Source organism: Protopterus annectens, chromosome 2.part1, assembly GCF_019279795.1.
Source record: "Protopterus annectens isolate FY-2018-M chromosome 2.part1, PAN1.0, whole genome shotgun sequence".
Classification (NCBI taxonomy): domain Eukaryota; kingdom Metazoa; phylum Chordata; order Ceratodontiformes; family Protopteridae; genus Protopterus; species Protopterus annectens.
This window is the reverse complement of record NC_056729.1, coordinates 1,966,584,128-1,966,612,034: the sequence shown is the minus strand read 5'-3', so window position 1 is coordinate 1,966,612,034 and position 27,907 is coordinate 1,966,584,128. Positions and strand designations below refer to the sequence as shown.

The following is a 27,907-nucleotide window of genomic DNA, read 5'->3' as shown; positions in this document are numbered from 1 at the left end:
CAGGGGCAGAGGGGAAGGCCATTTCAAAGTAAACCATTTCTAAGTGGTTAGGCCATTGCATTCATTTCTGCTATAAACACCATGGAAAACCTACCCTACAGGGGATAAGATCACATTCCACCAGGGCTGCATCTACCTCTACAGCCTTTCTCAGAGGTGTCCCTACCAGGGACATCCTAGAAGCTGCTAGCTGGAACTCTCTACATACATTCACCAAGCATTACCATTTGCCAAATTTTTCTAAATCCAGAGCTGGTTTTGCCACTGCAGTTTTGCAGGACTTAATAGCTAGTCCTAATGCTCTCTAACTGCCTCCTCCCATCCTTACCTTTGGGAATCTACCTAAATGTAGTGACTGCAACAGTGAAACACGAAGAACATAGTACAGTTGTGTATACTTACCATAAATATAGATGTTCGAGTGTATTTACTGTTGCAGTTCTGGTTACCCTCCTTCCAGCCCCCTGACTTCTCTTGGCTATACCTTTCTTCTTTTTTACTGTATTTCAGCTTTCTGGTGTATTTGCTTTTTGTTAGAGATGTAACCTTATATATAATTGCTTCCATTATGAGGGCACCTGACATCTGGGGCAAGAAAAACTGATTTAATGGCATCGACTGCATGCTTTATGCCCCTAATGTCATGGAAGAAGAGAGTATCTGATGCAGGACCCAAGACTTTGATATTCAGGCCGGCTGAGGACTACCTGCAGGCAGATAACCCAAATGTAATGACTGCAGCAGTGAATACACTCTAACATCTGCATTTATGGTAAGTGTACACAACTGTACTTTCTCCGGTTTGATTCTCGGCTGGGGTGCCTTCTGTGCAGAATCTGCATGTCCTCCCTGTGGTCACATGGGTTTTCTCTGGTTTCCTCCCACATCCCAAAGACATGCTGTAGGTGGATTGGACACACTAAATTGGCCGTAGGTGTGTGTGCATGCATGTGCGTTTTGTGAAAGGTCGGGCGCTAGGCTGGCAACTCGACACCATAAAACTCCACTGCCAGTCATTCTGCGGACCGTTGTTCCGCTGTGGCAACCCCTAACTGGAATAAGCCAAAAGAAGAAGTAGAAGATTCTGTCAGGGATTGAAAATTCTTCCATTGCCCAACTGACTATCAAATGCTTCTTCTACATCAAAACCTACCAAGAGTAGTGATATTTTCTTACATTCTGCTTCTATATGGATCATTATTGTTGTCAAATATTTGCCTACTCTCCACAAAATCACGTTGATCTCTATGTATCAATTTTGGTAATACATTTGCCATTATCTTTACTAGCATAAACTTTTTAATTCCCATTACCTGTTTCTCCCCTATTGCTAAAAACCCATTTAATTTTATTCCTTTCACTAGCTATCCCTTCTAAAGAAATTTCTGTCTACCCTAATAATTCTTGAATTAGGCCTACTACCCATTTTTTAAATCCTCTCTTTTAACTTGTAAGTAGGAAACACCAGTGTTGTCATTTTTACTTCATTGCCCTGCATCTTTATCTTGGTTTATACTGGAATAAAAGGGTGCATCTTCCACGTTAGTGTACAAATCTCAGCAGGGTAAACCATGTAAATGCAGAAGAGCTAAGCAAATAATCTACCATTACTTAGGTCCTTACAAAAAAAAGATAAGTCTGGGGATTCCCATTCTTAAATAATCTGGCTAGCACTTTCATCTGAAGATTCCACGAAAATGGAGTTTAAAAGTTCTTCAGACAAATGTAAGGTAAGTAAAAGCCAGATTATTTGAGAAGAATGGGAAGCCCTCTGACTTTTTTTGCTTCAGTGTTACTCGTCTTTTTCCTCATCATCTCCATGTCCCCAGCACCAGTCTCTGGTTCTAGTCCAAGGTACTACTTATTCTTCTAGTTAGCTCCTGGGATTTTTTTCTGTCTTTTGTGGATTTTTCCTTGGAACAGTAGAAAAGGTTTCACTGGCAAAGTCTGCCTATGGGCTTTGTTGTCAAAAGAATGAGAATCTTAAGTTTCTCATAACTTGTTCAAACTCGGGCATTGTAAGTCTGTAATCCAACTATTTTGCAACCATACCAGGTAGCATCAGGAGTCCACTCTTCTTCTCTCTGAATATGTACTTACCAACTTTGCTGGCACCACAAAATTCTCCATGATTGTAACCCGCACTTCATAAAATGTTAGTTTATTGTCAGAAACCAAAAACTCAAGTGTGCCTAAGTCAGGGTTACACAGACCGGATGCCAAAAATAGAACTAGACTACATCTTCACTCTTTAATCTCTCTATATGTTTTAAGAGTGAAGTATAATTGCAACATAGGAAGTGAATCATAAGTAAAATATAAGTAACAAATAAAATGATAGTAAATAATTAATGATAGAAGTAAAAGTTAATGAAGTGGGTCATCATTAAAGGGTGAAGTCAAAAAGAAAAGACTTCAAGTAGCTGTTAAAACAGGCCAAAACTGACCACTTCTAAATCATTGAAGTAGGACTTTTCAGAGGCATGGGGCCTAATAAAAGATTAGACACTAGTTGCTTCAAGCCACGCCCTAGCAGCATCTGGCATCCCTGTGCAGAGAGATTGTGTAGTTCAAGCGAAGCAGTGAAGGCGGGGTTAGTAAACTAAAGGTAAGCCGGTCTCAAATCAGGCAGGGATGGGGGAAAAAGAGTTTGAGTAATACAGAACTGAATAGGAAGCCAGTGTCGTCTCCTAAACACAAGACTAATATGCTGTTAACAAAGTACATCAGTAAGTAGCCATATTGTAAAGTTTTATGTGAGCAGTAGCTTGGTGTTAAGAAGCCCACAATAAGTCAGTAGTTGAGGCAAGAAGAAACCCAAGACAAGAGTGTGAGGCATCAGATAGCATATTTGGGAGGAATATTTGTTTTCATGTGCAGTGCACTAATGGAGTGGATTGCACAAGACTTTCTTGAATTTTATTTGTCATTTCACAACTTTGTTGGATTTCACCTGTCATTTCACAACTTTATTTTCGGTGACTACTTGGCTTAATTAAAAATGTGGATATTTATGACAACGTTGTAATCACTGATTTATAAACATAAATGGGTATTTGCTGTGCATGTAAGCACAATGTGCATCTTGGTTTCACTTGTAAAATTACAGAGCTGTTTGTCTTCTCTTTTAGGAAGGTCATTTAAAGCGGAATCCTACACCATATCCTGATGAATTGAAGAACATGGTGAAAACTGCCCAGACCATTGCCCAAAGATTAGAGTCAACTGAGGCAGCCAGCAAAGAAGCCAAGATAAAAGAAGCCCAGCATGTGTCTGTAAAAAGCACAGGTGTCAAGGTAATACTTTTAAGCATAGTCTGTTTTCTATATCAAACCCCTCCCTTCCTTGTAGCCATTGATAATGTCTGTACAGCTCCTTTTGTCTTCATCAGATTTTGTAGCAGATTTCCCCACACTAATACTGCTTAAGATTTCAGTGATGGGAGTGTACCACATTGGTTGTGAGTGAGCCAAAAGTCATTATTTGTTACCTTGGGTGAGTTCTTTTTCCATTTGTTTTCCCTACTCCACTGATATTGTAAAAAAAACCAAGAGGAAGAAGTGTACTCATGTTTCCCTCAGTAAAAGGATTGAGATGGTGGCGTGTAGTTTTTTTTCAGGGGGTACATAATTTGAAGGAAAGTGAGAGAAAAGTAAACAGAAAGCACTTACAAGTATGTAATATGATAACTGCATATAGATATAGAACCAAGGCAAGGACTACATGGTGAAGCCTGTTAGCAACCTGTAGCCTTAATCCTCTGTGCTACACTTCTAGTCAAACCTAAAGAATAATTAATAATTTAAAATTTAAAGAGAGAATATTCAGAGAAGCACAGCACTTAAAGCACTCACATAAACTGAAGTCATGGCAAAATTGATACCTACATGTAAAACTAATTATAACCTCTTAAAATTAACCTAAATAACATAAACTTAACTGTATTTTAAAAGTAGATAAACTCCACACGAGATAAACTGTGCCAGTGAACAAATGCAAAGCAATGTAAAACCTTGTGCAGGAATAAAGTTTGTGCCCAATGTTATGTTAAAAATATTGTATCATGACAACAACGCTGTTATTGGTTTTAAAAAACCTATTACCTTTCAACCTATTCTGCACCCGTTATTAGAAACATTCAGTAAAAAATGTGAATATGATCTGTGGCAACCCCACACCGATGGTAAACTTAGAAAGAAGTTTCATAATTTGAATGCTGCTGAAAAAGAAACACCCATAATTCTGCAACAAGATGATGACATTATGATAAAAAAATGCTGATAAAGGCAGAGCCATCATTGTTATGGAATATAGTTATTATTTTGAAACTATTTTTGTAATGCTATCAGATGATGATATTTATATGAAAATAGGTTTTGATATTATTGAGACCATGAGAAATCAAATTTGTTTCTCTGTCTGATTGCCATAATAGTAACATCATTACCACTGAACTTTTTAATTATTTAGTTGTTGATGCGCAATTGATCCTATCGTTCATGGGCTGCTTAAAATACATGAAAATATACTACAACCCTCTTTTAGACCGATTGTGTCGGGAAGTGGGTGCCTCACAGAGCCATTTTCTATATACATAGAAAAAAAGTTAAAGCTTTTACTAGACAAACAGGAACAGGTCCTGAAGGACACTCAACAGTTTCTAGAAAATCTATATAGATTCAGTGAAAGTGATAACATTTTAGATAACTATTTTTTTAGTTACGCTGGATGTTTCGCTATTTACAGCTGTCCCTCACTCTGAGGGAATTAACATTGTACATGACTTTCTTATTGAGTATAGTGAATGTGATTTTATGAATGTTGATTTGTTATGTGTGTTTTTAGAGATTGTCTTGGAACATAATGCTTCCCTTTTGAAGGACATCTGTTTCTGCAGAAAATTGGTGTAGCTATGGGCACACCCTGTGCCAATTGCTATGCCAACATAGTTATGGCTCAGTGGGAAACTAAGTTTGTCTTGGGTTCAGATAAAGGCACACCCTGTCTAAAGTTCTCAAAAAATGAATACAAGCTATAAAAACACCCAGGCAAACTGTAAGGAAGGTCCACAACAAGCCGCTTTTATAAAATATTTAATCCACACAATGTACACAATATAAGCAGTTTCATTTTTACAACTTTAAAACTTCATCAGATACAATGTAGTTGTTCATTTCACCAGTAGTGGATGGAAGGGGCTCAATAACGGTAGCATGTGCACGCTACATAGATAATAAATGTAAAGATCTATTGACAAATGAAGCCCATTTATGTAGAGCCTCGTGGGATTTTTTGGGGAAAAATGAACCATGTTGAGTACAGTGAATCTGATTTAATGACTACCATTGATGTTCGAGATCTATATACTGTAATTCCCCATGAAGTCGCTTTGGCGTGGACTCGGGATTATTTTGAAAATAAAGAAATGGACCAGGTTATGGTTAATAATGTGATAGAACTATTAGAAATAGTTCTGAAGAATAACTTCATATTTTTTTGATGGTAAATATATATATATATATATATATATATATATATATATATATATATATATATATATATAAGCAAAAAGAAGGTGTTGCTATGGGTTCACCATTGAGTTCCTTTTTAGCAAATATAGTGATGCTTGAATGGGAGTACAGGTAAATTTTTAATATTCAGTATTTCGAGTTTATAAAATGTCTCCGTTACCTGGACATCTTCCTCATATGGAGAGAGGATGAGAATAAATTGAAGGAATTTATAGAATATAGTAATGCCAGTACTACTTTTTTGGAATTTACACACCAATATGACAAATATAGTATGACATGTTTGGATGTATTAATAGAGAACGAATTTGTTAGGAGAATATGTCACCAGTGTGTACTGAAAACACACTTATTCCAATATGCTCTTACATTTTTCTAGCTACCATCCCTATAAACAGAAAACAACTGTGGTAAAAGGTCAGCTGGTGAGGGCAGCTAGAATGAGTAGCTTGGAGAAGGATTTTCAGAGGGAATGTGAAACCCTAGCAAGTATGCTTGTAAAAAGAGGGTATCCACATGATATGGCATATGAATTAATAGAGGCAGTATCTGTAAAAAGGGAAAATGGATATTACATACCTATTTAAAAAAAGGAGTGAATAGCAATAGGCTATCATTGGTGGATAGAACAGAAAGATAGGAAATAGATTAAAGCATTTACTACTACTTTTAATGAAGCTAGTTCAGAAATAAAATTGATTGTGTAAAAATTGCAGTATTTTCTATGAAAGTACAGGTATATTGCAAAAATTGGGGGATGCTCCTATAATTATATATATAAAGAAGGGGCCTTTGTCCATATTCATCAAGGACACCCACACCTCCAGACTGGTGGCAACGCACGATGCATCGGAAACCATCCAGGTGCAATTAACCATAGGCAAAACTGCTCTGCAAATTGTAGCATGTTACAGGCCACCCTCGCAAACTCAGGAACCTCACATGGCCTTCCTGAAAACACTAGAGGGGATAAATGTATCACCAAACACCATCATACTAGGTGACTTCAATTACCCTAATATAGACTGGGTACACTACTCAAGCCCAAACACCCTAGCCCAAAAGTTCCTGGAATTCATAAACTCAAATGCCATGGAACAACTAGTCACCATCCCCACAAGAGGAGACAACATACTTGATCTCATCATCACGAACATGGGAGCACAATGTTCAACACCGAAGTATACCCCTCACTGGTGAGATCAGATCACAAACTAATCTCGCTGGAGGTCCTCATCCCACCCCACCTGAAATAAAAAGACCACAGTAAAGAACTTCTAAAGCCGACTTCACACTTCAAAGACTAGTGTGGTCTCCTTTAAGGCCCCGAGGCGGAAAACAGTACTCAAGCCGCTGAATCACTTACAAATGCCTTCTACCAGCACCTGCAGGACTGCATGGATAAGGCAATCCCAAGCAAAACAAAGACTCTTTGTACCAAAGGCAAGCGTCCAGTCTGGTGGACCCCAGCCATAAACAAACTCTACAACAAAAGGAGAAAGCTACTACAAGATAGAGCAAAATCCTTAAAAGGTAAGACACCCTTGATCACTATAAGCAAAAAACTAAGAGCTCTCATAAAATCATCCAAAGCAAATTTTGAGAGAAAAATAGCTAAAGACTCAAACGACAATCATAAGGCCTTCTTTAGCTATGTTAGAAACCTGGGAGGAAACTCCCAGATATGTTCAGAACTAGTTCAAAATGATGTGAAGATTACTGATCCTACAGACATTGCCAACATACTGGCTGACAGGTTCAGTGCAAACTTCTCCCCCCCCAAAAGGAGAGCTATCTATACCAAGCGATTGCAGCCCCCCAATCATCTCCAACGCCCAAGTGAGAACTGCTCTCTCCAAAGCAAAAAACACAGCATCCATGGGACCTGATGGTGTCCCCGGCTGTGTGCTCCACGAACTCAATGAGGAACTAAACCCACAGCTAGGACAGCTGTTTAATCATAGTCTTTCCTCTGGATCGCACCCAGAGAGTGGCGACTGCAACTGTGGTCCCACTTCACAAAGGCGGTGCCTCCACCGACCCTGGAAATTACCGCCCAATAGCTTGACAAGCGTTATCTGGAAATAGATGGAGAGGATAGTAATGCACCTCATATATAAAGTCATAGGGAATTAGCAGACTTTGGATCCATCCCAGTTTGGCTTTGTCAAAGGCAGATCATGCCTTCTAAACTTGGTTGACTTTTTCGAAACAGTCACCAAAGCCATTGATGAGGGAAAGGCAGTCCATACAGCCTACCTCGATCTGGCGAAGGCCTTGATACAATACCCCACTCGGGTATCATTGAAAAACTCATCAGCCTAAATGTTAACCCATACATCACAAGATGGGTTGCAAACTGGCTGAGTGACAGAACACACAGGGTCAGAGTTGCTGGCGCCATGTCAGACTCAAAGCCTGTCACAAGTGGTGTACCACAGGGCTCAGTCCTGGGCCCACTCTTGTTTGGCATCTACTTTTCTGAAGTACAAGCAAACACAGGAGGGTTATGGCTGACAAAGTTTGCAGATGACTGCAAACTGGGCCATAGTAGAAAACACATCTGACACAGATATCCTTCAGAAGGGTCTCACAGAAACGGATAACTGGTGCCAGAGCCATGGCCTAAAGTTAAATGCCAAAAAATGCATAGTCATACCCTTCCGCAAAAACAAGGTTACCCCTAGCTACCAAATAGGTGGCAATCCACTGAGCACAGAAGAAGTTATCAGGGACCTGGGGACCCAAGTTGATAGTAGTCTGTCATTCAACACCCATGTAGCCAAAGTGGTTAGGAGGACCTTCTACATTGCCCACCTTATCATGAAGGGATTCTCATCTAGATCAAGAGAGGTCATGGTCTCCCTGTACTCATCACTCATCAGACCAATGATTGAGTACAATGCCCCATTCGGAATGTATCTGACCCGACACTTGCAGCAGCTTGAGAGGCCACAAAGTTCCTCACCAAAAGGATAAAGGGTCTCAAACATCTGTCCTATGCTGCCCGACTGAAAGAACTCCAGCTCTATTCAGTCGCTTACCGCCTGCTCAGAGGTGACCTTTGCCTAACATACAAGGCCATGTCAAACCCAGATTTGATGAATATGCTTCACCTCAAAAATCTAGATCCAGAGCCACAAGGGCGGGAGACTTAAACCTTGACATGGCTATTAATAGAGTGCTGGAGGGATAGATTCATCACCCAAAGACTCCTATGCTGTGGAACAAAATCCCGGTATATGTGAGGCAGAGCACCTCACTGGCCTTGTTCAAGAGAAATCTTGACCAATGGATGGGAGATCGCAGATATACCCCAGGGATTACCTCAGTGTCACTGCTCGACAGGGGCACAGCAAAATAATGGGTATAGTTCCCCATACTAAAGGGGTGGCGTGAGCCACAAAACTATGGGCTAGGCTTGTAAATGCCCTCGGGCAGATAACCTAGTATGAACCTATGAACCTATGAACCTAAAAGAAAAAAGTATGGTAGTTAGGAATGCAAAAATGTCAAAATGTGGAAGATGTACCTATTGCAGATGTATACTGGAAGGAAATGTAAGGGGCAAAAATTTTTATATTACTGGTCAATATAATTGTGATACAACACGGGTAATTTATGGGGCAATATGCCAGGGATGCGAAGGGTTCTATGTCAGAAACCGAACGTAAGTTACTTAATAGAATCTATGAACATTTATATGAGATAAGAAGGAAGACAACAAGCGTTCTTTTCAGGCATTTGGATGAGCAACTGGGGCATATGTTTAAATTTAGTATTCTAGAAAAGGTGGAAAAGGATGTGAGGTGGGTCCATGGTCTACTTTTTAGAACAGCAGGAGTTAAAATGGCAGTTGTGCTTGGAAGCATATAGGTATCCGGGATTAAATGACTCTGTTAGTATCACACCAGTGCTTAATCTTGGGTAAGATAGATTACATCATTATTCTAGTTGGTTTTATATGTGAGGGGAGTTTAAATAGATTAATTTTATAAGATTACTTTGTATTATTTATGATGTTATGGTTGAATTATATTTATTTTTATTTTTTTTTATTTTATTTAACATTTGCTAACCGGGAAAGTCCGACTTGGAACAAAGCCAATTTTCAGCGGAGGCCCGGTGAGAAATGCTCGAGATGTAATCTCTTTAAGGAGGAGGGAATTGAATGTCACATGATTGTATTAGTATTTAAATGAATTAAATTAACAATTAGATTGTATCTGATGAAGTTTTAAAGTTGTTAGAACGAAAGCGCTGATATCGTGTACATTGTGTGGATTAAATATTTTATAAAAGCGGCTTGTTGTGGACCTTCCTTACAGTTTGTCTGGATGTTTTTACTGTCTAACGTTCGACAAGAGATTGACGACCTGTTTTTGATTTGGGCAGGTACCGAGACTCAACTTGTTTCTTTTATTGAATACCTACAATATACTACCTCGTTTCTAAAATTTACATACAGATTTTCATTAGTAGAAATAGATTTCTTGGATGTGTTAGTAGAGAAAAACATGATAAGCAAGTTTCGAACTAAGCTACACAGGAAATGTTGTAGAAGAAATATGCTGCTACAAAGAAATTGGATGCATCCGGGCCATATATTTAAAAATATTATTAAAGGTTAATGCATGAGAATTTCAAGATTGAATAACCATGAGGACACCTATAATAGTGATATGGCTATGTTAAGGAAATAATTGGAATAATAATGCAAGAGAAGTAGATATAAATATGAGAGACAGTAGTATACATAGAAAGGGAAGGGCGAGACCATATTTCTCAAGTCAAGCCTTGGACAAGAAACCTAGGCACAACCATGTTACTATCACACGTAGTGTACCATTTTCCCTTTGCTATAGCAGTGACATGACAGATGATATGGATATTATAAAATCAAACTGGTCTATTTTGAATCTTGATGACCAGATTGCAGCAGTCGTAGGAAGGAGACCCAGCTTTGTGTTTAAAAATAAGTCACTTAAAAGGCAGCTTTGTTATAAACGTAGAAATAAGTTTGTTAATAATAATAATAATAATAATATATTGAGTGAGTGGTTCTACGTTAGCTCGTGGTTGTACAGCATGTAATTTTTGTACATACATTGATACATCTGTTTGTTTCACCCATCCAGTTACACACCAACAATATAAATTTGATGTAAAGGCTAACTGTCGTACTAGGAATTTGATATATATGGCTTGTTGTGTGTCATGTTGTTTTTATATTGGAAAAACCAATAGGTCATTAATGGAACGAATTAGTGAGCATTGCTACAATATAAGAAATGATGCTCATAATGCATTAGCTAAACATTGTATGGAAAACAGGGCTGAACATAGTTTTATATTTAGAGTGATTGAAATTATAAGTGTAAGTGAATGAGGTGGTGCTGTTATAAATTTTACTGAAGCCCGTGAATTGTATTGGATCATATTATTGCAAGCAGACAAGTTGCCGGGTTTAAATGATAGAGTTTCTATAAAACCCGTTTTAAAAGCACGTGGTCTTTTTAAATAATGAGTATGTATTTCAGTTACTATTTATGTCTTAAAAGCTGATTGGTTCTTTTAAATGTATTTGATTAATCTGCTTTGTATAAAAGGAAGTGACGTATGTGTATTCTGCATGGTCTGATGAAGCACTATTTGATAGTGTGAAAGCGCTTACCTACTTGATTAAAACGTTTGACTTTATGCCTCTGGCTGTGTTCCTGTGCCTGTTTGTGTTTAACTGTATTTTAATTTACAGATAATTACATTTAGAAGTTAATATTGGTTTAGCAGAGCAACATTAGTGTTATGACTGCAAATTGTCAGGTAACTTAAAATAACAAAGAAAGTTGGAAATAAGCACCTGACCAGTGAAGAGGCATGACAACTGCAAGTGAGACTGTTGTAGATGGATAATATATTAGAAAAAGAAAATGGTAAAGTTTAGTATGCAGCACTAAAAACAAAGAAGTGTTAAGGGACAACAAAGTCTTTCTTTAAAACAGATGAAGATGTTTCATCATCAGCACTTGAATGTGTGTGGCATAGCCATGGCATCCAGACTGATGAGTAATTCACCTTTGCTAAATAATTTTCCTTCAGAATGTCAGACTGCTGATTAACTTCCATTCCCATGCAATGGTTTGGAATGTAGGATTCACATGAAGCATAAAGCCATTAAAATAATCCATTTCACAAAGCCAAGTCATTAGTAACATGTTGAAGAAATGGAACAGGAAGATTCATAACACCGGAACTTGAAATCATATCCTTTCTGAGCAACATGAATGCTCATGAATGTATTTATCCACAAAAACATCCTACCATTAAGGCTCTCAGTACTGAAGAGTAGCTTTGTGCATTAAAATTAGCATTCTTCATACCAGATTTCAAGATTGGAAATGTATACTACCTCATTACCCAACAATGTTATAATGTATTTCAAAAAATTGCACAGCATGACATACCAAAATAAATATGTATAATTCTTAAATCCAAAAAAAAATGTAAAATTGAGACTGTTACAGTTTGTGGCAGCTATTCGTTGTCTTTTGCAAACTGACATTTTTAAAAAATCACTGTTTTCTTGGTCCTCACCAAGCAGCCTAAAAAGATTAGTTGCCTGTAAGCACAGCCTGTATTACTAAGTGATGAGCGCTGTCTTACCCTTGCCTTCATAAACAAATAGCCCTCCATCCCAGGCTCAGTTCAGTCTTCTACAAGTTCAGCAAAAACTACCACTGAGTTCCCCTCCTAGAATTTGTTTCCAGTAATTGGAGCCTAATTTTATTACAGACCAACCTTGATAATGTTGTTGAGCTGCTACTTAATACAGCTGCAAAATAAATTTCATCAAAAAATCACTATGAAAGTGTCAGACCAAGCAATTTTAGTGGGAACCACGGAAGTAAAATAGGCTTACATCAGTCAGAAGCAACATGTAGCATAAATTCAAAAAAAAAAAAAAAAAAAAAAAAAACTTGGAGATGGACCTGATACTTTCCCAGGCTCAGTTCAGTCTTCTGCAAGTTCAGCAAAAACTACCACTGAGTTCCCCTCCTAGAATTTGTTTCCAGTAATTGGAGCCTAATTTTATTACAGACCAACCTTGATAATGTTGTTGAGCTGCTACTTAATACAGCTGCAAAATAAATTTAATCAAAAAATCACTATGAAAGTGTCAGACCAAGCAATTTTAGTGGGAACCACGGAAGTAAAATAGGCTTACATCAGTCAGAAGCAACGTGTAGCATAAATTCAAAAAAAAAAAAAAAACTTGGAGATGGACCTGATACTTTCCTTCAGTACTAAATGCAGGTATCTCTGCAGGAAACTTAAATCCAATTTTTATAATATGAAAGAGCAGAGCTATTTCAGTGAGTTATCAAAGATTCATAGCAAAATCCACATCATAACAGAGAAACAGAAAAGTCTGTACACTCACTCATAGTAAACATCTCCATATTGTAACACTCCCATTATTGTAGATGAAAATCTGGACCTTTCCATTCCTTCATCCATCATCCTGTAATGTATTTGCCCTCTCTATAAGAGGGCATTGACAGGCATCAGAAATTGCCTTTTTTATACAAAATTCAAGGGCAGCATTCATGAGCATATTTTAGCCAATCCAGAGTTTTCAGAGATCCATTTTGGCATGTCTACTGCACATAGATAAAATATTTTTAGTTTATAGCAAGGTCATCGGACATTACATGTGTCCCATCTTTGTCTAAATGAAACCAGTATTGGCTAGAAATTCTTAATCAGTTTTCCATATAGCCGAGCGACACCATTAGCCTTTCATGTTGACAGATACGGCTGTAACTGTTAAGTTTTTGTAGTGCAACATGATACTCTGTGATTTAAAATGTTTGTACTTGATTTTTGTAAGATTGTGGGGAGATTCTTCCTGGGTCTCCTCTGAAAATGGGTGCTTTTGACCCATTTGGACTTTCCCAGTAAACAAGTTTATTATTTATTTTACATTTGTTTACTGGGAGTGTTCGGCTGGGCCAATGGCCCGTTTTCAGCAGAGGCCCAGGGAGAAAAGCTCCAACTAACAGAACTACCACATATGTAAAAGTTTACAAAAGTATAAGAATTTACAAAGTGTAACAAGAGAAGTACTATATAACAATATCGTGAACATCTAACAGTTTTGATAACAAGAATATGTTTAGGTGCAAACACTTAGTAAGAATTGGTAAGAAATAATTGTGACGCCTGTGCCCTGGCCCAGCAATCAAGGAGCCACAATCCTCACCACTAACACCATATATGAGGAAAGGATAACAAATGCACACAGTAAAGTGCAATTTCCCTTAAGAGCACACAGAGATCACAGTCAGTCTGGGGCTGGTCACTCCCTTGCTCTCCAGGTCCCCAATAAGACTCCCCACTGGCACAGCTATAGGGTCCAGATCTCAGCCTAGATGGGCAAGCTAAAATCTCCAGCACCCTCTCTGTCCAACCAGTGCTTCGTGTACCTGCCCAAGTAGCTGACACACACACTTTGAGATAAGAGTTTATACAACCACACAGACACTTCTGGGGAAGGCTGGCACAGGTTATCCAGCTGTGCCACTGCCATCCTCTCCTTCACTAACTTAATCAACCAGAACCAGAATCTAGGCAAATTAACATCAGCAATATTTTTAGACCTATCAAAAGCTTTTGACATGGTCAACCATCCCAAACTTCTTGACTCCCTCACTGACCTTGGATTAGCCACTGACTCACTAGCATGGTTTCAAAATTACCTAATAGGTAGACAGCAAGCAGTTAGGTGGGATAACAAATTATCCACACTGCTCCCTATTACAACTGGAGTCACACAAGGATCAATATTAGGCCCTCTATTATTTTCCATATTCATTAACAATCTCAACAAGATCACCCAAGATGCAACTGTCATACAATATGCTGATGACTCAACACTAGTCTGCTCAGCCACCAACCCCTTCACACTCCTTTCCACTACCCAACAAGTCCTCAAAACCACTGAAGCTTGGTTTCTCAGTAAAAATCTGTTACTGAACCCCAAAAAGACCAAATTACTAATTTTCAAACCAAATAAATCCAACTTAGACACTGATTATTTCAGTATTATGTCTAATGATGGTACCATTATCTCTTCAGACTCCCTCACAAAACTACTGGGTGTTACAATTGACAACAAACTGAAGTTTGACACATAAATCATATCATCAAAAACATACACAGAAAACTAGGCAGTCTGTACAAAAATAAAACGTACCTAAACCAACAGACTAAAATTACCATGGCTTAAACTCTGCTGCTAGCCACACTTCTATATGCTTCCCCCATCTTCGCCAACCTATCCAAAACAGAAATTACAAAACTAGACACATGTTGCAATCAAATTGCCAGATTTTGCCACAAATGCTCCCTACCGTTTACATCATTAACACTCACTATACCGACTAAAATGGCTTGAACTTCAAAATCTCATTACCTTCCATCAACTAGTTTTCACTAAAAAAATCCTACCATATCCAGACAAAATACCAGCACTATCTAATTTACTTAAAATACACGAAAACCCAAGATAACTACGTTCTAGTGACAGGACCTTAATCAAGATCACCAGAACCAACAACTCAGCAGGAGACACCTTTTTTCCCAACTACATAGGCAAAATCTGGAACTCACTGCCCCCTGATATTACCTCAACAAATTCTATCATTAAGTTTAAACAACTACTAAAGGAACACCTATTTATCAATAGACAATGCCCATGCCTTCCCCCAGGTTGACCTTCTACGCCTGCTTTTCCCTCAGGACTTTCTCTATCAACCTCCCCTTATTAATTTACTGTATGTACTAGTTTTCTCATAAACATCTACTTAGGAGTTCTACTACACTCCTGAAAGCTCTCTGCTACTCACTGTACACCCCAACTCTTTCATACACCATCATACTCAAACAGAATATTGTAAATGTACACATATCTATGGGTGAATTATGCATACTGTCATTAATTCAAGTAGAAATTACTGGACATATATAACTATCGTGTCCTGCTACTACAGCTTACAGCTAAAATATATATGTTTTTTCTCTATATATTTCTAATATGTTATTTTTTTTTACCTGGGCTCTGTATTTGTTAAATGACTCTCTATGTGTTTGCTTGCCTTTATATATTTACAAACTCTGGAGCTTTTCTCCCCGGGCCTCTGCTGAAAATGGACATTTATCCAGTCGGATTCTCCCGGTCAACAAATGTAAAATAAATATGGTAGTAATTACTGCCACCAGCCAGCTAATACGTATCAGCTACTCAAAGGCCCTTAAAAGGGTGTCCAATTATTTGTTGTTGTTGTGTCTTTCGGCTTTTCCCGGTTAGGGGTTGCCACAGCGAAACTCCGGTCTGCTAATGATTGGCAGTAGATTTTACGTGCGAGTTGCCGCCCTGACGCACAGCCTTCAACGTAAGCCCATTCACGCATGTCTCCACACAGAAGACGCTCTAGCTGAGAATCTAACAGTACAATGTCTTACTGTGAGGCGACAACGCTACAGTAGCACCACCACCACCAGAAGGGTGTCCAATTATTACTGTGCAATAATTGATATCCAATTGGTAGTATAGCTCATGGCTAAAGCTCAGTGTTCTGTTCACAGCACTCACATAGAAAATACCACTGGCACGAAAATGCTCTGATACTTCTATTTGTTAATAAGAATAAAATATAAAAACAAATATCATTAACATTCAAATGCTTCAATTGTACATTTAAAGTGCTCAGTGCATGTGTACCTTGGTGATTGCCCTTTCTAATCTTATATCTATAATGTTTTAAATGTATAATTGAAGCATTTGAATGCTAATGATTTGATGCAGCAGATTGGCTGGAGACATTATTTAAGCCTGCTGTAGTAAAAAAGAAATGTTCTGATGAAGTCTACATGAGAGTAGATGAAAGCGCTTAACTTTTTTGTCTGAAAAGGAAATTTGTTTTTATATTTTATTTTTATTAATAAATAGAAGTATCGGAGCATTTTCGTGCCAGCATTATTTTCTGTGCGAGTGCTGTGAACAGAATACGGTGCTTTATTCTGTTTCTTTGTGGACTGTTCCAGAAGTGTACTGTTTCCATGGCTAAAGCTGTTAGAGTGGCCTTGTACAGTTTTACCAAAGGCATGCAAGTGCTCTTAAGAGCTTAAATTATCTCTACACAAACCAGCCACAGTTAAAAGGTTTTAAAATATTTAATACTAAATAAAACCACAAGACAATACTTTCTACTACACAGAGCTAGTCAAGAGTTCAGAGATCACAAAGAAATACTTAAAGTAAATCAGTAGTACAGTTCTGACATCACAGAAAAACACTTAGTCTAAACTTTATAGTTCCTAGCTAATCTAAAAGAAAACACAAGTCTAAGATAACACACAAGACAACAGGCAGAGTACTGATGAGTTGGATGTCAAATCAAAATGCCAACAGTCTCTCTCTGAGCAATAGTTTTTGAAATCACTAACAAACATTTCTGCTGGGCTCTCCCAGATTACATCACTTTTCACACTTGGGTTTCCCAGTATGCACATTACATCATTTTTGACACGTAGCCTGGGGTTCTCACGCCAACAGGCTGCATTATTTAGCAAGCTAACACCTGCTTAGGAAGCTACAACAGTAAAAGACATTTCACATGTATACTGTAGTAATTATTCCTTAAGTTAAAACAATACAAAGAATGTGATAGCCCAGACCAAATGGCTCCGGGCTCTGGAGATCAAAGGACATACAAGACATAATTTTAATTTCAAAGAATAGATGTGAATTGCTTGACTTAGTTTTCTCCTCCCTGACATGCTGAATGTGCTGTGGCCAGGAATGGCTGTAGATGGCAATATCATCCAGGTAAGTAAGGGCAAACCCTCTTGCTAGGATATTATCTACCAGCCTCTAGAAAGTTGCTGGGGCATTCTTCATCTCAAATGGCTTCTTTGTGAACTCATACAAGCCAAAAGGAGTCACAAAGGCTTATTTCTCTCTAGCACTGGGAGTCAAGGGCACCTGCCAGTAACCCTTGGTAAGATCAGTGGCTGTAAGATGCTTAGCCCCACCCAGCTGCTGTAGGGCCTCATCTGTCGTAGGCATGGGGTAAGCATCTGACTCTGTGTGACTATTTAATTTCCTGTATTCCACACACAACCTGGTGCTGCCATCCATCTTTGGCACCAGCACCACTGGGGAGGCCCAGGGACTGCTGGACTCTTGAATCACCCCTAGTTCCAACATCTCCTGTAACTCCTCCCTCAGGATCTGTCTGACTCTCTCAGGCACCCTATAAGGGGTCTGCCTAATAGGCCTTTGGGGTCCTGTATTCACCTGGTGCTGCACTAGGTGGGTGCACCCTGGTTTCCCAGTGCACATGTCCCCAAATTCCTGCAACACTGCTCGGATTTCTCGAACCTGGGTAGGAGATGCCTGCTGGGACACTGCTACCCGTTCCACTGAGGTGTCAGCCCGAGCCTCACTGAGGAGATCAGTCCACAGATCTCCCTCAGACTCCTCCTACAATCCACTGCAGATGCTCAGCACAAGGGCCTCCCTATCATGGTAAGGTTTCATCATGTTAACATGGTACAATTTGTGCACCTGCCATCTGCCTAGCAGTTCCACCATGTAGTTAACATCACTTACCTTTCTTACCACCTTGTAGAGTCCCTCCCAAGCTGCTTACAGCTCGTTGTGTCTGACAGGAATGAGAACCATTACCTGCTTCCCCACAGCATAATCTCTAGCTCGAGCATTCCTGTCATACCACACCTTTTTCTGTTGTTTGGCTTCTGCCAGTTTCTCCTGGGCCAAGCCCATGAATTCCTTGAGCCTTGTCCTGAGGTTTAGGTTTAGGACATATGCCACAACAGACCCCTTGTGAGACTCGCACTCACCTTCCCACTCATCTCAAATTAAATCTAGAGGTTCCCTTACCCTATGCCCATACAGCAACTCAAAGAGTGAAACACCTGTGGATTTTTAGGGAACCTCTCTGTAAGCAAACAACAGATGGGGCAAATATTTGTCCCACTTCCTCTTAAACTGATCTGCAAATGCCCGTAGCATGGACTTGATTGTAGAGTTTAACCTCTCAACCAGACCATTAGTCTGTTGATGGTAGGGGGTGGTCTTCAGGTGCTTCACCCCGCAGGACTTCCACAGACAAGCCAGCAGGTCTGAAATGAAATTGGCACCTCTGTCAGTCAGTATTTCTTTTGGGAAACCAACACTGCTGAAAATTTCTAACAAAGCATTTGCCACCTTCTCTGCCTCAGTGGAAGACAAAGCCAGTGTCCCAGGGTATCGTGTAGCATAATGCATTACCACTAGGATATACTTTTTCCCTGTGGAACTTGGGGTACTCAGAAGATCCACAAAATCCATAGCTACCCTCTGAAATGGCTCCTCAGTCACAGGCAAAAGCATCAAAGGAGCTCTCACCTTGTCTCCTGCCTTGACTACCTTTTGGCACTGCTCACAGGTCCTGCAGTACCCTGTTACATCTCTGGAAATTCCAGGCTAATAGAAGTTCTGCATAATATGCCTCTTTGTACGTTTTATGCCCATATGACCTGCAAAGGGAATATCATTGGCTATGGCTAGAAGTGCCAGACGGTAGGCTCTAGGCACTACCAACTGCTGTACTCTCTCACCTTCTAGCCCTCCCTCAGGGGTCCACTCTTTGTATAGTAACCCTTTGTCCCAATATACAGATTCCCCCTTTCCTGGCTACCTGCCTCAGGCCTTGCAATGTAGGGTCTGAGAGCTGAGCCTGTCTCAACTCTCTTTGTAACCCTTCCCAGCTCCCTTCCACAGGAAGTCTGATATCCTCTGACAGTGGTGCCTCACTGTCAGCCTGGGTAGTACTACTCACCTCTATCTTTGCAGTCACTCTGTCCAAGGGACCTTCAGTACCCACAAGCAGCTGTGGCTCACATTCAGTTCACTGCTACAGAGTAGCTCTCTCCCTGAAGTAACCACCTCACCAGTCCTGGCTGCAAGTATGCAGTCTGTCAGGGTCTCCCCCAGGCAACCAGACCCACATGCTTGTCTCCTAGCCTGACTGAGTGTAACTGCATAAGCACATGGTACTGCCTCATTCAAATCCTTCCGTATCAGGACATCTGCAGGATGGTAGTTCGGTCCCCCTTTTGTCTCAAGACAACCTATTACTGGCATTTTGTCTTTCCCATTACTGGCTCCCTCACCTTTTGTTCCCCACCTTGCCTCCATGGACACTGGGGGTCCCCTTCCTGTGCAGGGCTGCCCTGCTTGCCAGGTATAGGTCTCCCTTCTTCCCCAACTCATCTAAGTAGCACATTGTCTATCAGCTAACCAGATCCTCATGTCCTCAGGCAAAGTGTTAAGGGCTTGTTCCCTCACCAAACGGTCTGCCAGCCCTTCAAAAGTGGTGACCTGACATCCACTCACCCATCTATGGAAATAAGTGCTCAGTTCAGCAGCATATTCACACACATTTTCATCTTCCTTGCATTTGTGCTCACCAAACTTTTTCAGATATGTTTCAAGTGTTAGCGTAAACAATTCTAACAAATGCTTTTCACAGCAGAAATTACAAAACTAGACACATGTTGCAATCAAATTGCCAGATTTTGCCACAAATGCTCCCTACCGTTTACATCATTAACACTCACTATACCGACTAAAGTGGCTTGAACTTCAAAATCTCATTACCTTCCATCAACTAGTATTCACTAAAAAAATCCTACCATATCCAGACAAAATACCAGCACTATCTAATTTACTTAAAATACACGAAAACCCAAGACAACTACGTTCTAGTGACAGGACCTTAATCAAGATCACCAGAACCAGCAACTCAGCAGGAGACACCTTCTTTCCCAACTACATAGGCAAAATCTGGAACTCACTGCCCCCTGATATTACCTCAACAAATTCTATCATTAAGTTTAAACAACTACTAAAGGAACACCTATTTATCAATAGACAATGCCCATGCCTTCCCCCAGGTTGACCTTCTACGCCTGCTTTTCCCTCAGGACTTTCTCTATCAACCTCCCCTTATTAATTTACTGTATGTACTAGTTTTCTTAATACGCAAACCTCATCTACTTAGGAGTTCTACTACACTCCTGAAAGCTCTCTACTACTCACTGTACACCCCAACTCTTTCATACACCATCATACTCAAACAGAATATTGTAAATGTACACATATCTATGGGTGAATTATACATACTGTCATTAATTCAAGTAGAAATTACTGGACATATATAACTATCGTGTCCTGCTACTACAGCTTACAGCTAAAATATATATGTTTTTTTCTCTATATATTTCTAATATGTTATTTTTTTTTTACCTGGGCTCTGTATTTGTTAAATGACTCTCTATGTGTTTGCTTGCCTTTATATATTTACAAACTCTGGAGCTTTTCTCCCCGGGCCTCTGCTGAAAATGGACATTTATCCAGTCGGATTCTCCCGGTCAACAAATGTAAAATAAATATGGTAGTAATTACTGCCACCAGCCAGCTAATACGTATCAGCTACTCAAAGGCCCTTAAAAGGGTGTCCAATTATTTGTTGTTGTTGTGTCTTTCGGCTTTTCCCGGTTAGGGGTTGCCACAGCGAAACTCCGGTCTGCTAATGATTGGCAGTAGATTTTTACGTGCCGAGTTGCCGGCCCTGACGCACAGCCTTCAACGAAGGTACGCCCATTCACGCATGTCTCCACACAGAAGACGCTCTAGCTGAGAATCTAACAGTACAATGTCTTTCTGTGAGGCGACAACGCTACAGTAGCACCACCACCACCAGAAGGGTGTCCAATTATTACTGTGCAATAATTGATATCCAATTGGTAGTATAGCTCATGGCTAAAGCTCAGTGTTCTGTTCACAGCACTCGCATAGAAAATAGCACTGGCACGAAAATGCTCTGATACTTCTATTTATTAATAAGAATCAAATATAAAAACAAATATCATTAACATTCAAATGCTTCAATTGTACATTTAAAGTGCTCAGTGCATGTGTACCTTGGTGATCGCCCTTTCTAATCTTATATTTATAATGTTTTAAATGTATAATTGAAGCATTTGAATGCTAATGATTTGATGCAGCAGATTGGCTGGAGACATTATTTAAGCCTGCTGTAGGAAAAATGAAATGTTCTGATGAAGTCTACATGAGTGTAGATGAAAGCGCTTAACTTTTTTGTCTGAAAAGGATATTTGTTTTTATATTTTATTCTTATTAATAAATAGAAGTATCGGAGCATTTTCGTGCCAGCATTATTTTCTGTGCGAGTGCTGTGAACAGAATACGGTGCTTTATTCTGTTTCTTTGTGGACTGTTCCAGAAGTGTACTGTTTCCATGGCTAAAGCTGTTAGAGTGGCCTTGTACAGTTTTACCAAAGGCATGCAAGTGCTCTTAAGAGCTTAAATTATCTCTACACAAACCAGCCACAGTTAAAAGGTTTTAAAATATTTAATACTAAATAAAACCACAAGACAATACTTTCTACTACACAGAGCTAGTCAAGAGTTCAGAGATCACAAAGAAATACTTAAATTAAATCAGTAGTACAGTTCTGACATCACAGAAAAACACTTAGTCTAAACTTTATAGTTCTTAGCTAATCTAAAAGAAAACACAAGTCTAAGATAACACACAAGACAACAGGCAGAGTACTGATGAGTTGGATGTCAAATCAAAATGCCAACAGTCTCTCTCTGAGCAATATTTTTTGAAATCACTAACAAACATTTCTGCTGGGCTCTCCCAGATTACATCACTTTTCACACTTGGGTTTCCCAGTATGCACATTACATCATTTTTGATATGTAGCCTGGGGTTCTCACGCCAACAGGCTGCATTATTTAGCAAGCTAACACCTGCTTAGGAAGCTACAACAGTAAAAGACATTTCACATGTATACTGTAGTAATTATTCCTTAAGTTAAAACAATACAAAGAATGTGATAGCCCAGACCAAATGGCTCCGGGCTCTGGAGATCAAAGGACATACAAGACATAATTTTAATTTCAAAGAATAGATGTGAATTGCTTGACTTAGTTTTCTCCTCCCTGACATGCTGAATGTGCTGTGGCCAGGAATGGCTGTAGATGGCAATATCATCCAGGTAAGTAAGGGCAAACCCTCTTGCTAGGATATTATCTACCAGCCTCTAGAAAGTTGCTGGGGCATTCTTCATCTCAAATGGCTTCTTTGTGAACTCATACAAGCCAAAAGGAGTCACAAAGGCTTATTTCTCTCTAGCACTGGGAGTCAAGGGCACCTGCCAGTAACCCTTGGTAAGATCAGTGGCTGTAAGATACTTAGCCCCACCCAGCTGCTGTAGGGCCTCATCTGTCGTAGGCATGGGGTAAGCATCTGACTCTGTGTGACTATTTAATTTCCTGTATTCCACACACGACCTGGTGCTGCCATCCATCTTTGGCACCAGCACCACTGGGGAGGCCCAGGGACTGCTGGACTCTTGAATCACCCCTAGTTCCAACATCTCCTGTAACTCCTCCCTCAGGATCTGTCTGACTCTCTCAGGCACCCTATAAGGGGTCTGCCTAATAGGCCTTTGGGGTCCTGTATTCACCTGGTGCTGCACTAGGTGGGTGCACCCTGGTTTCCCAGTGCACATGTCCCCAAATTCCTGCAACACTGCTCGGATTTCTCGAACCTGGGTAGGAGATGCCTGCTGGGACACTGCTACCCGTTCCACTGAGGTGTCAGCCCGAGCCTCACTGAGGAGATCAGTCCACAGATCTCCCTCAGACTCCTCCTACAATCCACTGCAGATGCTCAGCACAAGGGCCTCCCTATCATGGTAAGGTTTCATCATGTTAACATGGTACAATTTGTGCACCTGCCATCTGCCTAGCAGTTCCACCATGTAGTTAACATCACTTACCTTTCTTACCACCTTGTAGAGTCCCTCCCAAGCTGCTTACAGCTTGTTGTGTCTGACAGGAATGAGAACCATTACCTGCTTCCCCACAGCATAATCTCTAGCTCGAGCATTCCTGTCATACCACACCTTTTTCTGTTGTTTGGCTTCTGCCAGTTTCTCCTGGGCCAAGCCCATGAATTCCTTGAGCCTTGTCCTGAGGTTTAGGTTTAGGACATATGCCACAACAGACCCCTTGTGAGACTCGCACTCACCTTCCCACTCATCTCAAATTAAATCTAGAGGTCCCCTTACCCTATGCCCATACAGCAACTCAAAGGGTGAAACACCTGTGGATTTTTTGGGAACCTCTCTGTAAGCAAACAACAGATGGGGAAAATATTTGTCCCACTTCCTCATAAACTGATCTGCAAATGCCCTTGATTGTAGAGTTTAACCTCTCAACCACACCATTAGTCTGTTGATGGTAGGGGTGGTCTTCAGGTGCTTCACCCCGCAGGACTTCCACAGACAAGCCAGCAGGTCTGAAATGAAATTGGCACCTCTGTCAGTCAGTATTTCTTTTGGGAAACCAACACTGCTGAAAATTTCTAACAAAGCATTTGCCACCTTCTCTGCCTCAGTGGAAGACAAAGCCAGTGTCCCAGGGTATCGTGTAGCATAATGCATTACCACTAGGATATACTTTTTTCCCTGTGGAACTTGGGGTACTCAGAAGATCCACAAAATCCATAGCTACCCTCTGAAATGGCTCCTCAGTCACAGGCAAAAGCATCAAAGGAGCTCTCACCTTGTCTCCTGCCTTGACTACCTTTTGGCACTGCTCACAGGTCCTGCAGTACCCTGTTACATCTCTGGAAATTCCAGGCTAATAGAAGTTCTGCATAATATGCCTCTTTGTACGTTTTATGCCCATATGACCTGCAAAGGGAATATCATTGGCTATGGCTAGAAGTGCCAGACGGTAGGCTCTAGGCACTACCAACTGCTGTACTCTCTCACCTTCTAGCCCTCCCTCAGGGGTCCACTCTTTGTATAGTAACCCTTTGTCCCAATATACAGATTCCCCCTTTCCTGGCTACCTGCCTCAGGCCTTGCAATGTAGGGTCTGAGAGCTGAGCCTGTCACAACTCTCTCTTTGTAACCCTTCCCAGCTCCCCTTCCACAGGAAGTCTGATATCCTCTGACAGTGGTGCCTCACTGTCAGCCTGGGTAGTACTACTCACCTCTATCTTTGCAGTCACTCTGTCCAAGGGACCTTCAGTACCTACAAGCAGCTGTGGCTCACATTCAGTTCACTGCTACAGAGTAGCTCTCTCCCTGAAGTAACCACCTCACCAGTCCTGGCTGCAAGTATGCAGTCTGTCAGGGTCTCCCCCAGGCAACCAGACCCACATGCTTGTCTCCTAGCCTGACTGAGTGTAACTGCATAAGCACATGGTACTGCCTCATTCAAATCCTTCCGTATCAGGACATCTGCAGGATGGTAGTTCGGTCCCCCTTTTGTCTCAAGACAACCTATTACTGGCATTTTGTCTTTCCCATTACTGGCTCCCTCACCTTTTGTTCCCCACCTTGCCTCCGTGGACACTGGGGGTCCCCTTCCTGTGCAGGGCTGCCCTGCTTGCCAGGTATAGGTCTCCCTTCTTCCCCAACTCATCTAAGTAGCACATTGTCTATCAGCTAACCAGATCCTCATGTCCTCAGGCAAAGTGTTAAGGGCTTGTTCCCTCACCAAACGGTCTGCCAGCCCTTCAAAAGTGGTGACCTGACATCCACTCACCCATCTATGGAAATAAGTGCTCAGTTCAGCAGCATATTCACACACATTTTCATCTTCCTTGCATCTGTGCTCACCAAACTTTTTCAGATATGTTTCAAGTGTTAGCGTAAACAATTCTAACAAATGCTTTTTCACAGCAGTGTAATCAAAACGTGCGACATCAGACATTTTGGACAGAGCAGTTACAGCTTTACCATGGACTAAGTGGGTCAGGAACTGTACCCAGAGCCCTTGGTCAGTTTCATACTGTTTACATACCCTCTCAAACATATGAATGAAACTATCAAAATTATCCCCCTCTTTAAACTGCGGAAGAAATTTACTGACCTTTTTTGCTTCTGGGGTCCAGTTACTCCCTTCCCCATTACCTCCATGTCTCTGGCGTACAGTCATCATCTCCTTCTCATGCTGCCTCTGCTTTTCTTTTTCCTCAGCCTCCAGACATAACAGTTTCTCATTCTTCTCAGCCTGCAAATGTCGCAGTCTCTCATTTGCTTCTAATTCCAAACGCCTGGTCTGCAACTCAGGTCTCATTAGCTCCAGCTGGATTTTTAAGTCCACTGCAGAAAGGTTGAGCTGTCAATTCTCTGAGGGAATTGTATCTCCACTGCCAGTGTGATTGTCCTCCCGTTTTCTGATGCAATCAGGTCTGCCTTAGTCAGGATGTTCTTCGTCTCACATTGCTGCAGTCATAACCTGTGGGTAGTCCGCTGTCCTCGGTCGGCCCGAATACCAAAGAGTTAGGCTGGCGTCGGTCATGGTCACCCGAAGCTGACGTCAGTACGTAGCAGTACTTAAGCGCATGACCGACGCCATATCCTCAGTCTTTCTTGCCGCGTGGTCCGAAGCAGAAGCAGCGTTTGCAAGTGCTGTTCGGCATTCTGAAATTTTCAATTATCGAGTTTCAGACCGAAGACCAAGTTGGGCTAAGTACCCCGTTGGGGAATATTTTTGTCTTTTCTTGCCTCAGTTAATCCGGATGTCAGAAAAAGTTAATAATTGTATTTCTTGTGGGAAACAGATACCTCATAGGTACTATCATTCTCTCTGTATTCCTTGCTTGGGGCCTGAACACGACGTAGTCGGGTGTCGCTTTTGCGCTAGATTTAATAAGTGCACCATTAAACGTAGATTAGACTGTGCCAGGCTTGTTTTCGGTAAGCAGTGTAACTACAACATGCCATTGGATCCTCTGACGCCCGCTACCGCTAAAAAGCGAAAAGATAAATCTTTAAGGTCTAAACCGGATGAGTCCGTTGCGGACGCCGGTTCTATGGAACCTACGGTTGAATCTGTGGATCCAGCCGAGGTCTCGGCTGAATCCCAAGGGGAACCTTTACTTTTGCAGGAGTTGGCCTCTCAGGAGTTAGGCCAGGCCGAGGGTGCTTCTCGGGTATCTGTAGTTCCTTCCTTACAGAAGGTTATTAGGCCTTCTACCTCAGTGACTAAAGGCCATGCTAAGGCTAAGCCTGGTCTTACTAGTACTGGCCATAGCCCTAGTTCTTCTGGTTCTGTTCCTAAAAAACATATGTTGAAAATGGCAGAGGATTTGATTACCTTGATCAGGGGTTCTATGCCCCCTCCAGAGAAGAGGCCTAGGGTGGAGACAGAGTTAGAGGGAATGGAGCATTCTTCAGACTACTCAGAGTCCTCAGCTGAGGATATTCAGGATTTCCCTCCCTATTCAGATTCGGATGCAGAGGATTCCTGTCCTTCTGCTTCTCCTCCAGAGGATTTTTCCTTTTCTGAAACTTTACATTCCATGAGGGAACATTTCAAGTGGGAAGGTCAGGATTTTTCAGATTCTCGAAAAAGGCTTAGGGAATTTTTGTTTTTGCCACAACATAGGCCTTTGGCTATTCCCCCTGTCTTAGATGTTGTTCAGGATGTTTTTTCTGAAGCTTCTCTTAATCCTGATTCTTTACCCCCTGCCCCTGTCAAGCCAGACAGGTATTACAGAGTTCCAGAGGCACATAAATATTTGTATAAGAGTCCTAGAGCCGACCCGGAAACTATTATTCAAGGGCCGAAGGGTGTCAGGGCTTCTGTGGTTAAGAATCCAGTTCCTATGGATAAAGATTCTAGAGCTTTGGATAGGTGGGGTAAAAAAGTGTATACCTCTTCCACTCTCGCAATGAGGGCTTTGAATTGCCAGTTTCATATGCTGAAGTACCAGAATTTTCTCCTTACTCAGTCTTCTACAATCTTGGAAAGGACAATGTTCTGGCGGACAGGATGAGCAGAAATTTCTTGGATCCACACGAATGGATGCTGCATCCACACATTTTCTCACAAATAACTGCATGGGGAAGACCGGACATAGATCTCTTTGCTTCTCATCTCAATCATCACCTGGACAGGTTCTGCTCAAGGACACACCATCCTCTAGCCTGGAAAATGGATGCTCTTTCCATCAGCTGGAATACCCTAACAATTTATGCATTTCCTCCTCTACCATTACTGACCAAGGTGTTACTGAAGGTCAAAGCAGAACAACCAAAAGGAATCTTGATAGCTCCAGACTGGCCAAGGCAGCAGTGGTATCCTTTGCTACTGAACATAACTCACACCACACTGTGGCCCTTGCCTCAATGGCCTCTGCTCCTAACTCAGCACAATTACAGGACTGTTCATCAAAACCTGAAAACAT

At 40.9% G+C, this 27,907-nt stretch overlaps 1 protein-coding gene across 2 annotated transcripts in view; it reads left to right on the top strand.

The window, feature by feature from the left end:
- ERBIN (erbb2 interacting protein) overlaps positions 1 to 27,907 on the top strand; it is a 3,184,408-nt gene that overhangs the window by 2,412,105 nt on the left and 744,396 nt on the right. For both annotated transcript variants that reach the window (XM_044063352.1, XM_044063353.1), the window contains exon 18: positions 3,132 to 3,296. In XM_044063352.1, the coding sequence (XP_043919287.1) occupies positions 3,132 to 3,296 (165 nt within the window). The remainder of the gene's footprint in view (positions 1 to 3,131; positions 3,297 to 27,907) is intronic.